This window comes from Ciona intestinalis, unplaced genomic scaffold, assembly GCF_000224145.3.
Source record: "Ciona intestinalis unplaced genomic scaffold, KH HT000075.2, whole genome shotgun sequence".
NCBI lineage: Eukaryota > Metazoa > Chordata > Ascidiacea > Phlebobranchia > Cionidae > Ciona > Ciona intestinalis.
The window spans coordinates 376,383-387,790 of record NW_004190397.2 but is presented as its reverse complement, the minus strand read 5'-3'; the positions used below and the strand labels follow the sequence as shown (position 1 = coordinate 387,790).

General features: G+C 31.1%; 3 protein-coding genes across 4 annotated transcripts in view; all 3 read right to left on the bottom strand.

Moving 5' to 3' along the window:
• Nucleotides 1–3,783, bottom strand: part of LOC100178957 (centrosomal protein of 290 kDa) — a 17,025-nt gene extending 13,242 nt beyond the window's left edge. For both annotated transcript variants that reach the window (XM_009863010.3, XM_018815435.2), the window contains exons 1-7: nt 3,643–3,783; nt 3,173–3,310; nt 2,893–3,046; nt 2,352–2,477; nt 1,903–2,050; nt 1,323–1,539; nt 630–731 (exon numbers count right to left, since the gene is read on the bottom strand). In XM_009863010.3, the coding sequence (XP_009861312.1) occupies nt 630–731; nt 1,323–1,539; nt 1,903–2,050; nt 2,352–2,477; nt 2,893–3,046; nt 3,173–3,310; nt 3,643–3,762 (1,005 nt within the window). In that variant the 5' untranslated portion in view covers nt 3,763–3,783. The remainder of the gene's footprint in view (nt 1–629; nt 732–1,322; nt 1,540–1,902; nt 2,051–2,351; nt 2,478–2,892; nt 3,047–3,172; nt 3,311–3,642) is intronic.
• A 633-nt stretch (nt 3,784–4,416) lies between these two features.
• LOC108950245 lies at nt 4,417–7,111 on the bottom strand. The gene is made up of 7 exons (XM_026838378.1): nt 7,024–7,111; nt 6,919–6,960; nt 6,836–6,868; nt 5,904–6,163; nt 5,423–5,578; nt 4,808–4,952; nt 4,417–4,568 (listed from the first exon to the last, which is right to left on the bottom strand). Exons 1-7 carry the CDS (start codon nt 7,040–7,042, stop codon nt 4,417–4,419), a joined length of 807 nt encoding a protein of 268 aa, XP_026694179.1. The 5' UTR covers nt 7,043–7,111.
• Nucleotides 7,112–8,266: 1,155 nt separating this feature from the next.
• The window catches only part of LOC100176637 (centrosomal protein of 290 kDa-like), a 10,889-nt gene continuing 7,747 nt past the window's right edge, over nt 8,267–11,408 (bottom strand). Inside the window, exon 15 of the mRNA XM_026838340.1 lies at nt 8,267–8,308. Coding sequence (XP_026694141.1) covers nt 8,282–8,308 — 27 coding nt within the window. The 3' untranslated portion in view covers nt 8,267–8,281. The remainder of the gene's footprint in view (nt 8,309–11,408) is intronic.

Genomic DNA, 11,408 nt, shown 5'->3' with positions numbered 1-11,408 from the left:
CATCTGATCGTGTTATATACTTAACATCGGTATATGGGAGTCGTAGGAATAAGGTTTCATAATTCTTAAGTTTTATATGCTTCCCACCGAATTGGACGAGAAAATAGAATGAAAAGGTGTCCCATCTTCCCCCACCCTACTATATATATTTCGTTATTTTATGTCAGTGTTTCCCAGCCTTTTTAGCTTGTGGACCTCTAAAATTTTAAAACAAATTTTGCACACCGGTGGACCTTAAAAAATCAACCCAAATGTAATTACGCCCAAAGTAGACCATGAACTCTATGTTTCGTCACAGTGCTGAAAATTACGGAACTGGCCAAGTTCTAAATCAGTTTAAATTTGATATTTTATTACTTTAATCAATAGACAAGACTACAACATCTTGCATTTTGCAAATTAGATGTAAAATTGTAATATTTTTGGCGGACTGGCAGAAAAATTGATGTGGAACGGAGGTTGAGAACCGCTGGCATATATTTTGTTATATTATGCTCTGCTGTAGGACCTCACCCATAGAGAATAAAGTAAATTGCCAACTCTGGCCTAAATCTAAGGCCCTATGCGTGTCCTGTTGTAGGACCTCACCCATATAGAATAACATTACATTTCCAATGAAGAAATCATACCTTTAACATTTGAACAATGTCTTCTTCCAAGCTAGAAATAGTGTTTTCATGTTGGTTGTTTAATCTTTCCATGTAAGAAATCTGCTCATTTTGCCGCGTCACCTAATATATATAAATATATCAAAATATATTATGAATAAATGAATGTAACTTGTTTATCCTTGTGTGGTGGGGTAATGTCAGTTGTTATAACATAAGAAAATACATATATATGAAAATATAATATAAAAACGAATTATTTATCCTTGTGTGGTGGGGTAATGACAGTCGTTATAACACGGTTTTCTGTTTAATAGACCTAGTGTCTGCTTAAGAGTTACCAAGTATGTTACTATGTGGATAACTGTTTTTATGTGTGGCTGATAATTTGGACAACCCATTAGTGACCACTGGGTTGGAGAAATTGCCGTTAAGTGTCTTGCCCAAGGACACACTCAATTGCGATATAATAAGACCCTGCTTTAACGACTGCCATTGCCCTGCATTTGGAGGATATATAAGTTACATACAACAAAAAAATACATATTCCAAAAACTATTTTAGGCAAAATAAAAATTTTAATTTAATTTTTTTTTTATTTATATTTTACAATTTTTATATATATTTAATTTAATGTTTTTTTTATGTATATTTTACATTTTTTTTAAAATTTATATATATTTTATCTGTTACACAAATTAACTATTCATTCACCTGTCTCTGTAATTTCATGTCTTTTAATCTGAGCCCATCCATTTTTCTACACCATTCCGTCAGCTGGTCTGCTCCTCGTTTATCCTCAATTGCTCTTCTTAGGTCCTCCAGTCCTTTCTTCCGGACTTCCGCCTCCAGGAGCTGATCCTCAAGCTTCTCGCGCTCGATTCTCATCTTTCTCATTTCTTCTTCAACCAATTTTTTGTCTCCTCTCAATCTGTGAAGAAATTATTTTCAGTGAAACACTTTTTAGAGCGAAAAAAAAAGGGAAAAATTAAGCATAAAAATAAAAGGAAATATATTTTATAAAACAGGAAGGATTATAAAAGAAAAAAAAAACAAAAAAAAACAATAACATCCAAAAAACAAGAATAAAATATAAAAAGGAACCCAAAAAATAAAAATTCTATATTTATATATATATAAACAAGTGAAAAAAGACAGAAAAACAAAACTATAACACTTTTAAAAAAAGTGAAAAAAAACAAAAAATATATAAAAATAAAAAAACCCATAAATAACCCAAAATTTATGACCAAGAAATTTGCAACAAGAACAACAACAGTAATAAAAAAAGTACCGTATCATAGTTTTGGCGAATTTTTCTTGTTGTGAAATCGGCAAAGCACCACTGAACTGTTGCCGCAAACTCTGGATGGTTTTTCGTAAATTTCTGATTTTTGTGTTGCATTCTGCTCTTGTGAGGTAAACCGCATCTTCTTTTTCGTCTGGTAAAAAAAATTAAACGTAAAAATCTGGTGAAAAAAAATAAAATAATTTTGGGGTTTTTGAAAACAGACACAAAAAGCAGACACACACAGCGAAAAAAGAATATATAAATATATCTCAACAAACACACAAAAAAGACACAAACAGAAAAACAAACACAAATATAAATATAGCCTAACAAAAAACACACAAAAAAGACATACAGAAAAAACAAATATAAACATATCTCAACAATAAACACACTAAAACAGACACATATACAAACAAAAACAAGAATAACAACAAACACACAAAACCTACCAGTGAGTTTTTCAGCTTTAAAAAGTTTCGCTTTCAATTTAATAACATCCTGTCTTGTATTTGATAATTTTCGTTCCAAATCTGACTCGCTCGCTTGCAATGTCAACACTTGGTGGTGCAGTTGGCCTGTTTTATAAGATTTTTATGTTATTATAGGTATATTGATGGCATAAATTCGATAAAAAAAATTTAAATTTTTGTTGAAAAACAAATTTTTAGCAGAATTGTTAATTTTAAATTAAAAAAAACAGGTTTACGAAGCAAGAAAATGTCAAAATATGGATTTAAGTTGTAATTTATAAATTCAATAGTTTAATAAAAACTGTAATAAGCATGTAAAAAACAAGCAAGAACAGGTATATATATATATATATATTCTTTTGCACAAAAAATATAATTTCGAAAGACAAAAAAAACACAGTAAAGGTAAAGAAACAAGGGAAAATATAGTCTCTACAATAAAAAACAAAAATTTTTAAACAAAAATCCACTTTTTCTGCAAAAAAAAACAATAACTTTTAAAAAATAAATAATTTTTTACCAATTAATGCGTTATTATCTGTTTGATGTTGAAACGTTTTTAATTGTTGACGTAACGATTTCAACTCCCTGTCTCTCGCTTGTTGTTGCGATTGAACGCTTTGTAGTTGATTCCGAGAAATTTCAGCAATGTCTTGTAGTTTGGACATCTTAAGCTGTGGAAGAGTGGATTTTTTGTTGATTTTTCTGTTGATTTTTTTGTTGTTTTTTTTTGTTAATTTTTTATTGTTTTTTTTTGTTGATTTTTTTGTTGTTTTTTATGATGATTTTGTTTATGTCACCTTAGTTTTCACGAGATCTTCCTGAAGAAGAACCATCTTCTTCCGATCAGCATCACTTACAGATCGAGGAACAACCTCTGCAAGTTCATCCCGAAGATCTCGTTCCGTCTTCTGCGCCTCCATGTTCATTTTTGTCAACTAAGCAAGAAATTAGTAAAAAAAGTGTATTTCCAAAATTTTTTGAAAAAACGTAGTGTATTTCCAATTTTTTTTTAGAAAAACGTAGTGCATTTCCAAATTTTTTATAAAAAAAAGTAGTGTGTTTCCAAATTTTTTTAGAAAAACGTATTTCCGAGGTTTCATATGCCATCTGGCTAGACTTTATGAAAAAATAAAACAATTTTGTTCCAAATGGCAGACGAAACGTTGGAAATACACTACCTTTTATACCAGATAGACCATTGAAAGATTATTTGCATTATGCCTGGTAGCAGAAGTAACAGAAAAATAACAAAATTTTTAAAACCTACTTCACTGAATTTTTGATCTAGTTCAGAATTTCTGTTTTCAAGTTCATTTAGTGAAGACTTGAGTTTATTATACATTTTTGTGGCATGGTCTGCTCGCTGTCTTTCGTTTAGTTCTTTCATTTCAAGCAAGGTCACCTGTTGTACGAATATAGGTAAAAAATATGTTACAAAAATACATTACGAACAAAAAAAGTTTTTTAACTTGAATATTTAATAAAAATTTTTTTTTATGTTTTCTAAAAGAAAATCGTATTTTATAAGTAGTATACTTAAAAAGTATCGCAATTTTGTAAAAAATCGTATTTTTTACTTCTCAAACAGCATTTTTTAGAAATACAGATGTTTTTTTTGTCTGAAAGTGACAGTTTTGTGTTTTTATTGTACCAAAAATGGCTCCAAAATTTATGAATTCACGGTATTTTTCGTAAAAGAAAAAACTATGTAAAAGTTGGTACCTTAAAAATACTGTTAAAATAATTAGATATTTTTAACTATAAAATATATATTAACAGTTTAATAGACAGAATAAAAAAGTCATAAAAGAAAAAGTTATATAGATTTAAAGTGTCTGTTTATTTTCGCAGTAAAAATCGAATTGTAATTTTATTTTTTGCGAAAAGAGTACAATTTTTACAAGTGCAAAATATCTGGTATATTTTGTACAATAGAAATCTTCAATATACAATAGAAATCTCCAATATACAATAGAAATCTTTAATATACAACAGAAATCTTCAATAAACAATAAAAATCTTCAATATACAACAGAAATCGTCAATAAGCTGAAACAAAAGCTGGTATTTCAGAAGATTCAGATATCAAAGCAAGATTCCATATTTTTGAAGTGTCTGAAAAAACGCCGCCAGCTTCTAGCATCTCCATGCGATATTTTGAATGTGTTGCCAACTTCTTGAATAATGCGGCCGCTGCACAAAGTTCTTGATTTAGTTTTGATTCATTACATTTTATCACTGTATGTTTTTTGTTGAGTTATAACATGGGTGTTTTCTTATACACCGGACACACATGGTGTTTTTATACACCGCATGCTTACTGTTGAGTTATAACATGGGTGTCTTCTTATACACCAGACACACATAGTGTATTCATACACCTCATGCTCACTGTCAGGTCATAACACAGTTGTGTATTTACACACACATACCTTTTTTGCACCTCGTTCCTTTCTCTGACCATCCTAGCTTTAGTTGCAAAGCAAGTATAGCACTTGTAATGGACGGCAGAATTGTAGCAGCAGCTTTTTTGGTGCCTGAACTCAATGTTTTATCGCTCAGTTGGAACAATATGACCTGATAATTGGTTTAGATGTAATTTGTAATTTATTGTGGGTTTTGAAAGGATATGGGGTGTTTATACACCTCATGCTCGCTGTTGAGTTATAACATGGGTGTCTTCTCATGCTCGCTGTTGAGTTATAACATGGGTGTCTTCTTACACACCAGACGCACATGATGTATTCATACACCTCATGCTCACTGTTGAGTTATAACATGGGTGTCTTCTTATGCACCAGACACACATGGTGTATTCATACACTTCATACTCACTGTTAATTTATAACATTTGTGCCTAAAAAGAAAAAAATAGCTTAAGCTTTTATCTGTTTTTCGATGTGTATGAAACAGAACACCCGTGTTATAACGACTATCGTTTTCCAGCTACATAAGTATAAAGCAAGTTACATTAATTCATGGTTATAACTCAATTTAGAGCCTTCCTTTTAGAAAAAAATTAAAGCTTATATTTTCTTAAATCTTACTTGAGTAACTTGTACAGATATAATAATAATTGTGACAATAAGATTCGCCATTTTAAAAGTTCGTGTTTTTTTGTGCCATTTTTCATAATCTGCTAAAAACTTCTTATGCAGTATTTGTAGTAACATTGAATGGTTAATTTCTTTGGGATTTTTGATCTGAAAATAACAAAAATAAATGAATTTTATTATAATGCAAAGTGTTTTTATTTAGGAAATTTTTGGAATCTTTTATCAAATTAGATTTTATTATAAATACTTTTTAAATGAAAAAAACATAATATTTTATAATAAAGTGTATTTAAAAACACAAATAACTTTAATTAGAACATTTTTTTTATAAAATTGTATTTTTACTAAGTTGATAAATAAAAAAATTATAAAAAAAATCATTATAAAATAAACAAAAATAAAAAAAGATTTTTACTTTGATTTATAAAAAAAATATTATTAAAGAAAAAAATTATAAAAAAATATTTTTTACTTTGACTTCTTTTTGCAGGAAGGGAGGAGGAGGTTTCTTCTTCTTCTTCTCTTCCGATCCTGGCATCACTGATCCAGCGATGGAATGACGAGGAGTCAATATAGTGGGGGGAGGATATGATGGCCGATGGGATGGGGAAGCCACAGCTGAAGATGCGGGAGAGTAGGTCCTCCCAGGAGCCAACATCAAGGATGTAGCAGCACTCGTAGCAGGAGAGGACTGGATGGAAGTTGTTCCATAACTCCCGCATGTTGCCAAGTCTAGTTTAAAAAAAAATAAAATTGTTTTTTTTTAATTGAAAAAAATTACCAAGCAAAATTTAACAATTTTAAAATTTAACACTATTTTTTTTGGGGGGGATTCCGTAACTTTCAAATTTAGTGGGTTCTAATAAAAAAATTTTAGAAAGGGTAAAATTTTTTTTATCTGTATTCTACTTTATGGTAAGATGGGATACTGTTGACATCTAAATCCCATATTTTCTGATCGTGTTTTGAACAAATAACAACTTTATTTAAGAGCCGTGAGGATACGGTTTTATAAGTCTGTAAATATTATTTGTTTACTACCAAATGGGATGAGAAAATAGAAGAAAAAGGTGTCCCATCTTCTTCCACCCTACTATATTATGCAAAACGGCGGGGCCAAAAACATTAAAAACCACAAAGTAACATACTTGGTAACTCGTAAGCTGGCACGAAGTGCATGAAACAGAACACTTGTGTTATAACAGCTGTCATTTTCCCGCCATGCGAAGATAAATAAGTTTCAAACGTGGTAACTTGTAAGCAGACACAAGGTGTATGAAACAGAACACTCAAGTTATAACGACTGTCATTGCTTTGCTACGTGAGGATAAATAAGTTACATTCACTCATTCAATATCATTTTTTTGTGCCGGGAAATTAGTTTTAGTTAGAACACCTACATACCTGTAGTACTAGTATTAGCTGCCTCAGAATTTCCTAAAAAAAATTAGTTAGCACAAAAAATTTGCATTAAAAAACAAAATTACCTGATTCAGTAGTTTTACTTTTTTCCAGCAAAGGCATTTTATCTGAAATTTTTTTTGGTCAAATTAGATTATTTTGAACAAATATGCAGAAATTAAATGACTTACCAGTTTTGTCTTTGCTCATATTCGAAATTATTTTACTACAGTTAATATACAATCAACTTAACACTGGATATGCAATCTGTTAAACTGGTACATAAAAGCTGGCTTAGATAAACGAATGTAACTTGCTTTATCCTCGCATGCACTGGAAAACACAGTCGTTATAACACGCGTGTTCTGTTTCATACACCTCATGCCAGCTTACAAGTTACCATGTATGTAACTTATTTATCCTCGCATGTTCTGGAAAACGACAGTCGTTATAACACACGTGTTCTGTTTCATACACCTTGTGCCTGCTTACAAGTTACCACGTATGTAACTTATTTATCCTCGCATGTTCTGGAAAACGACAGTCGTTATAACACACGTGTTCTGTTTCATACACCTCATGCCAGCTTACGAGTTACCATGTATGTTACTTTGTGAGCATCTTTCTAAATAGCAGAATACTGCGATCAGAAAAAAGCAAGTTACATTCATTCATAACTAAAAGGTTTCATTATTTGAGCTAGACTTTTCACTTGTTTTTGGTCGAAAATTCAGAACATAATTTTGTAGACTAAACTAACTATTTTTATAAGCTGTTTCTGGTTAAACATTCAAAAAATTCAGATTGTCTGCTCAAACTAACACACTTTTAGACTGTATTAAATTTAAAGTTTGAATAGCTAAAACTGAGTTCTTTTTGGACTGTTTCTGTTAAAACAATATTCAAAAACTCAGTTTTACACAATTTCTGCCAAAATTCTGAATAAACTAGTACCTATTTAATCTGTTACCATTTGTCGAAAATTCAAGATAAATTGTGAAACTTAGACCTAGCCACAGTAAATTCCGAATAAATAGGAAATAGTTTCTACAGGGCTAGTTCTGTTGTTTACAAAACAGATTGATAGGTTCTAGGAAACACATTAACTGGCTCTTAGTAAACCATAATAAAGTTAGTGTAGGAAAAAGTTAAATAATATAAATTATAATGTAAATTGTTGCTGTCAGGCAAATATAAAGCTAAAAACATTGTATTGTTTGTAAAGTGTAACTGTGTTTTTATCTGAAACTTTACACCCATGTTATAACTTGGGTGTAAAAAAAGTGAGCATGAGGTGTATGAATACACCATGTGTGTCTGGTGTATAAGAAGACACCCATATTATAACTTGACAGTGAGCATGAGGTGTATAAAAAAGAATACACCATATTATAGTAATGTCTTTACATATACATTAATTAAAAGGTGTAGCGACCACGCTTTTTTCTTTTAATTAAACGTGTTTTTAACTGTAAGCTTGTTTTAACAACTGTTGTTTTACCGTTACTACCCGTCTTTTCGCTTTTGTCAACTCTCTTGTCCTCCGTTATCGTGACCGAAAAGACAAAATAAATTTTCTTTTTTAACAACAAGCGTGTTTTAACAACTGTTTTTTTTATCATCACTACCCTATATAAATATATACAATTTATGTGTATTTTATATTCTTTAATTTGACGCCAAAAATGGTATGTTCTAGCATCATTTATTCACTTTATTTGCATTTTGAACAACAAACACATATTTTAGCACCGGCATATTACACTTTCAGTACTTATCTAAGTCCAAAATTTTGTTTTAAAAATCCAACTTATTTTTAAAACATTTAAAAAATTTGAATGTACTAATTTTACATAGCAGATTTTTTGATAAAAATTTGGCGCTGAAAAATACAAAAAATTGATAAAGTTTGCCTGCATTTTGTCAATTTTAAATGTTATTAAATTAATTAAAACTGCTTTGGTACTGAAAGTGTAAAAAAACTTACATAATTTTTCTATATATTATAAAATCTTGTGAATATAGAAAGACATATAAGTGATTTTGAAATGAGCTGTTTAAATTCATGATCATGAGAAAAATTTATATGATCAGAATTTGTGATCATGAGAAAAAACTTATGTGATCAAGTTTCATGATAATGAAAAAAAATTGATGTGATCAAATTTTATGATCATGAGAAAAAAACTCATGTGATCAGATTTTGTGATCATTTAACAAATTTGGGATTAAATTCCGTGATCACTGTTGCTATGGCGGTCGTGACCACTGCTGCTATGGTGGTCGTGATCACTGTTGCTATGGTGGTCGTGATCACTGTTGCTATGGTGGTCGTGATCACTGTTGGTATGGTGATCGTGATCACTGTTGCTATGGTGGTCGTGATCACTGTTGCTATGGTGGTCGTGATCACTGCTGCTATGGTGATCGTGATCACTGTTGCTATGGTGGTCGTGATCACTGTTGCTATGGTGGTCGTGATCACTGTTGCTATGGTGATCGTGATCACCGTTGCTATGGTGGCCGTGATCACTGTTGCTATGGTGGTCGTGATCACTGTTGCTATGGTGATCGTGATCACTGCTGCTATGGAAATCAGAGCTATCACTACTGGAGTCAGATTCTAAAATTCTCACGAGCATAGCTTGATATTCCTTTTGTATTTCGGACTTGAATGAAACTTTTAGATCTGTAATATGAATTGAATTTAGTTTTTTATATTAAAAACATATTATTAACTTATTTGTCTGCGATTACGGTAGCAAAGATTTAGAAATATTTTAAACGAAAAAGGACAGGATATAGCGACAAAACAACAGTTGTTAAAACACGCTCACAGTTAAAAACAGGTTAAGTTTATTTGGAGGAAAAAAGTGTGGTAGCTACACCTTTTAATTAATGTATGTGTAAAGGTAGAGTTATAACATGGGTATCTTCTTACACACCAGACACACATGATGTATTCATACACCACATGCTCGCTGTCAAGTTATAACATGGGTGTCTTCTTATACACCAGACACACATGGTGTATTCATACACCTCATGCTCATTGTCAAGTTATAACGTGGGTATCTTCTTATACACCAGACATACATGGTGTATTCATACACCTCATGCTCATTGTCAAGTTATAACATGGGTATCTTCTTATACACCAGACATACATGGTGTATTCATACACCTCATGCTCATTGTCAAGTTATAACATGGGTATCTTCTTATACACCAGACACGCATGGTGTATTCATACACCCCATGCTCACTGTCAAGTTATAACATGGGTATCTTCTTATACACCAGACACACATGGTGTATTCATACACCTCATGCTCACTGTCAAGTTATAACATGGGTGTCTTCTTATACACCAGACACACATGGTGTATTTGTACACCGCATGCTCACTGTCAAGTTATAACATGGGTGTCTTCTTATACACCAGATACACATGGTGTATTCATACACCTCATGCTCACTGTCAAGTTATAACATGGGTGTCTTCTTATACACCAGACACACATGGTGTATTCATACACCTCATGCTCACTGTCAAGTTATAACATGGGTGTCTTCTTATACACCAGATACACATGGTGTATTCATACACCTCATGCTCACTGTCAAGTTATAACATGGGTGTCTTCTTATACACCAGACACACATGGTGTATTCATACACCTCATGCTCACTGTAGACTTACAGCAAATTTTATTCAAAAAACCAAAAACATAAAAATTATTTTTTCAAAATTACCTGTTTTCAATTTTTTTATGACCGAAACAAAAAAGTGTTGTGAGACATCAAAAAACACTTTTAATATGATAGTAGTAACAGCAACAACTGTTACAAATATTCTTAATTTGATGCCAGTAAGCAGTGCACACTGTAGAATAATCACCTAAAAGAATTTTAATAATTTAGCTCAAGAAATTTACGGTGGCAAATGCCACCGACTGCTACTGTTTAGATGGGTAATACGCCACCGTAACGCCACAGACTTAATAATACCTTTTTAATAGTTTAACTAGAAAGTTTAAAATACTACATAACTATTTCAGAACAGTAAATTTAGGTGGTAAATAAAAAGTGGAAAAAATAAATTACAGAAAATAATGAAATAACAGAGTTTTTACAGTTTATCAACGAATTTATATATTACTAAAAAATTACATTAATACATAAAAAAAAAACATATTTAAGTCACTAACCTGTGCTAGCTGTAGTAGTATCAGACACAAATGCAGAAGCAGAAATGTAGTTTTAAGTGTAATTAAAACTTTTTTTTCCCCATATTTCAACTGGGCTGATTTAACGGCTGCATTTACTCGTTTCATGTTAAATTCAACAAAATCAACAAAAAAGGTAAACTAAAGCTGTAACGTTGCACAATTTTTGTTCGTTTTTCTGTTGATTTTAAACAATTTTTTAGAAGTTTTTAAAATGTATGCTAATTCTTATACCTTAAGAAATCAACTATTTTATTGTTAATTTTTATAAATTCAACAAAAAATCAACCGATTTTGATTTAGTTTGTTGATTTTCCGCCAAAAATATGTTTGACAATAATTTAATA

Coding starts and splice junctions, on each gene's coding strand:
- LOC108950245 (XM_026838378.1), bottom strand. Junction 6,869..6,918: donor AAGTAAAACTACTGAATCAG/GTAATTTTGTTT, acceptor AATTTTTTTTAG/GAAATTCTGAGGCAGCTAAT. Junction 4,569..4,807: donor AGGAACGAGGTGCAAAAAAG/GTATGTGTGTGT, acceptor AACTTTGTGCAG/CGGCCGCATTATTCAAGAAG.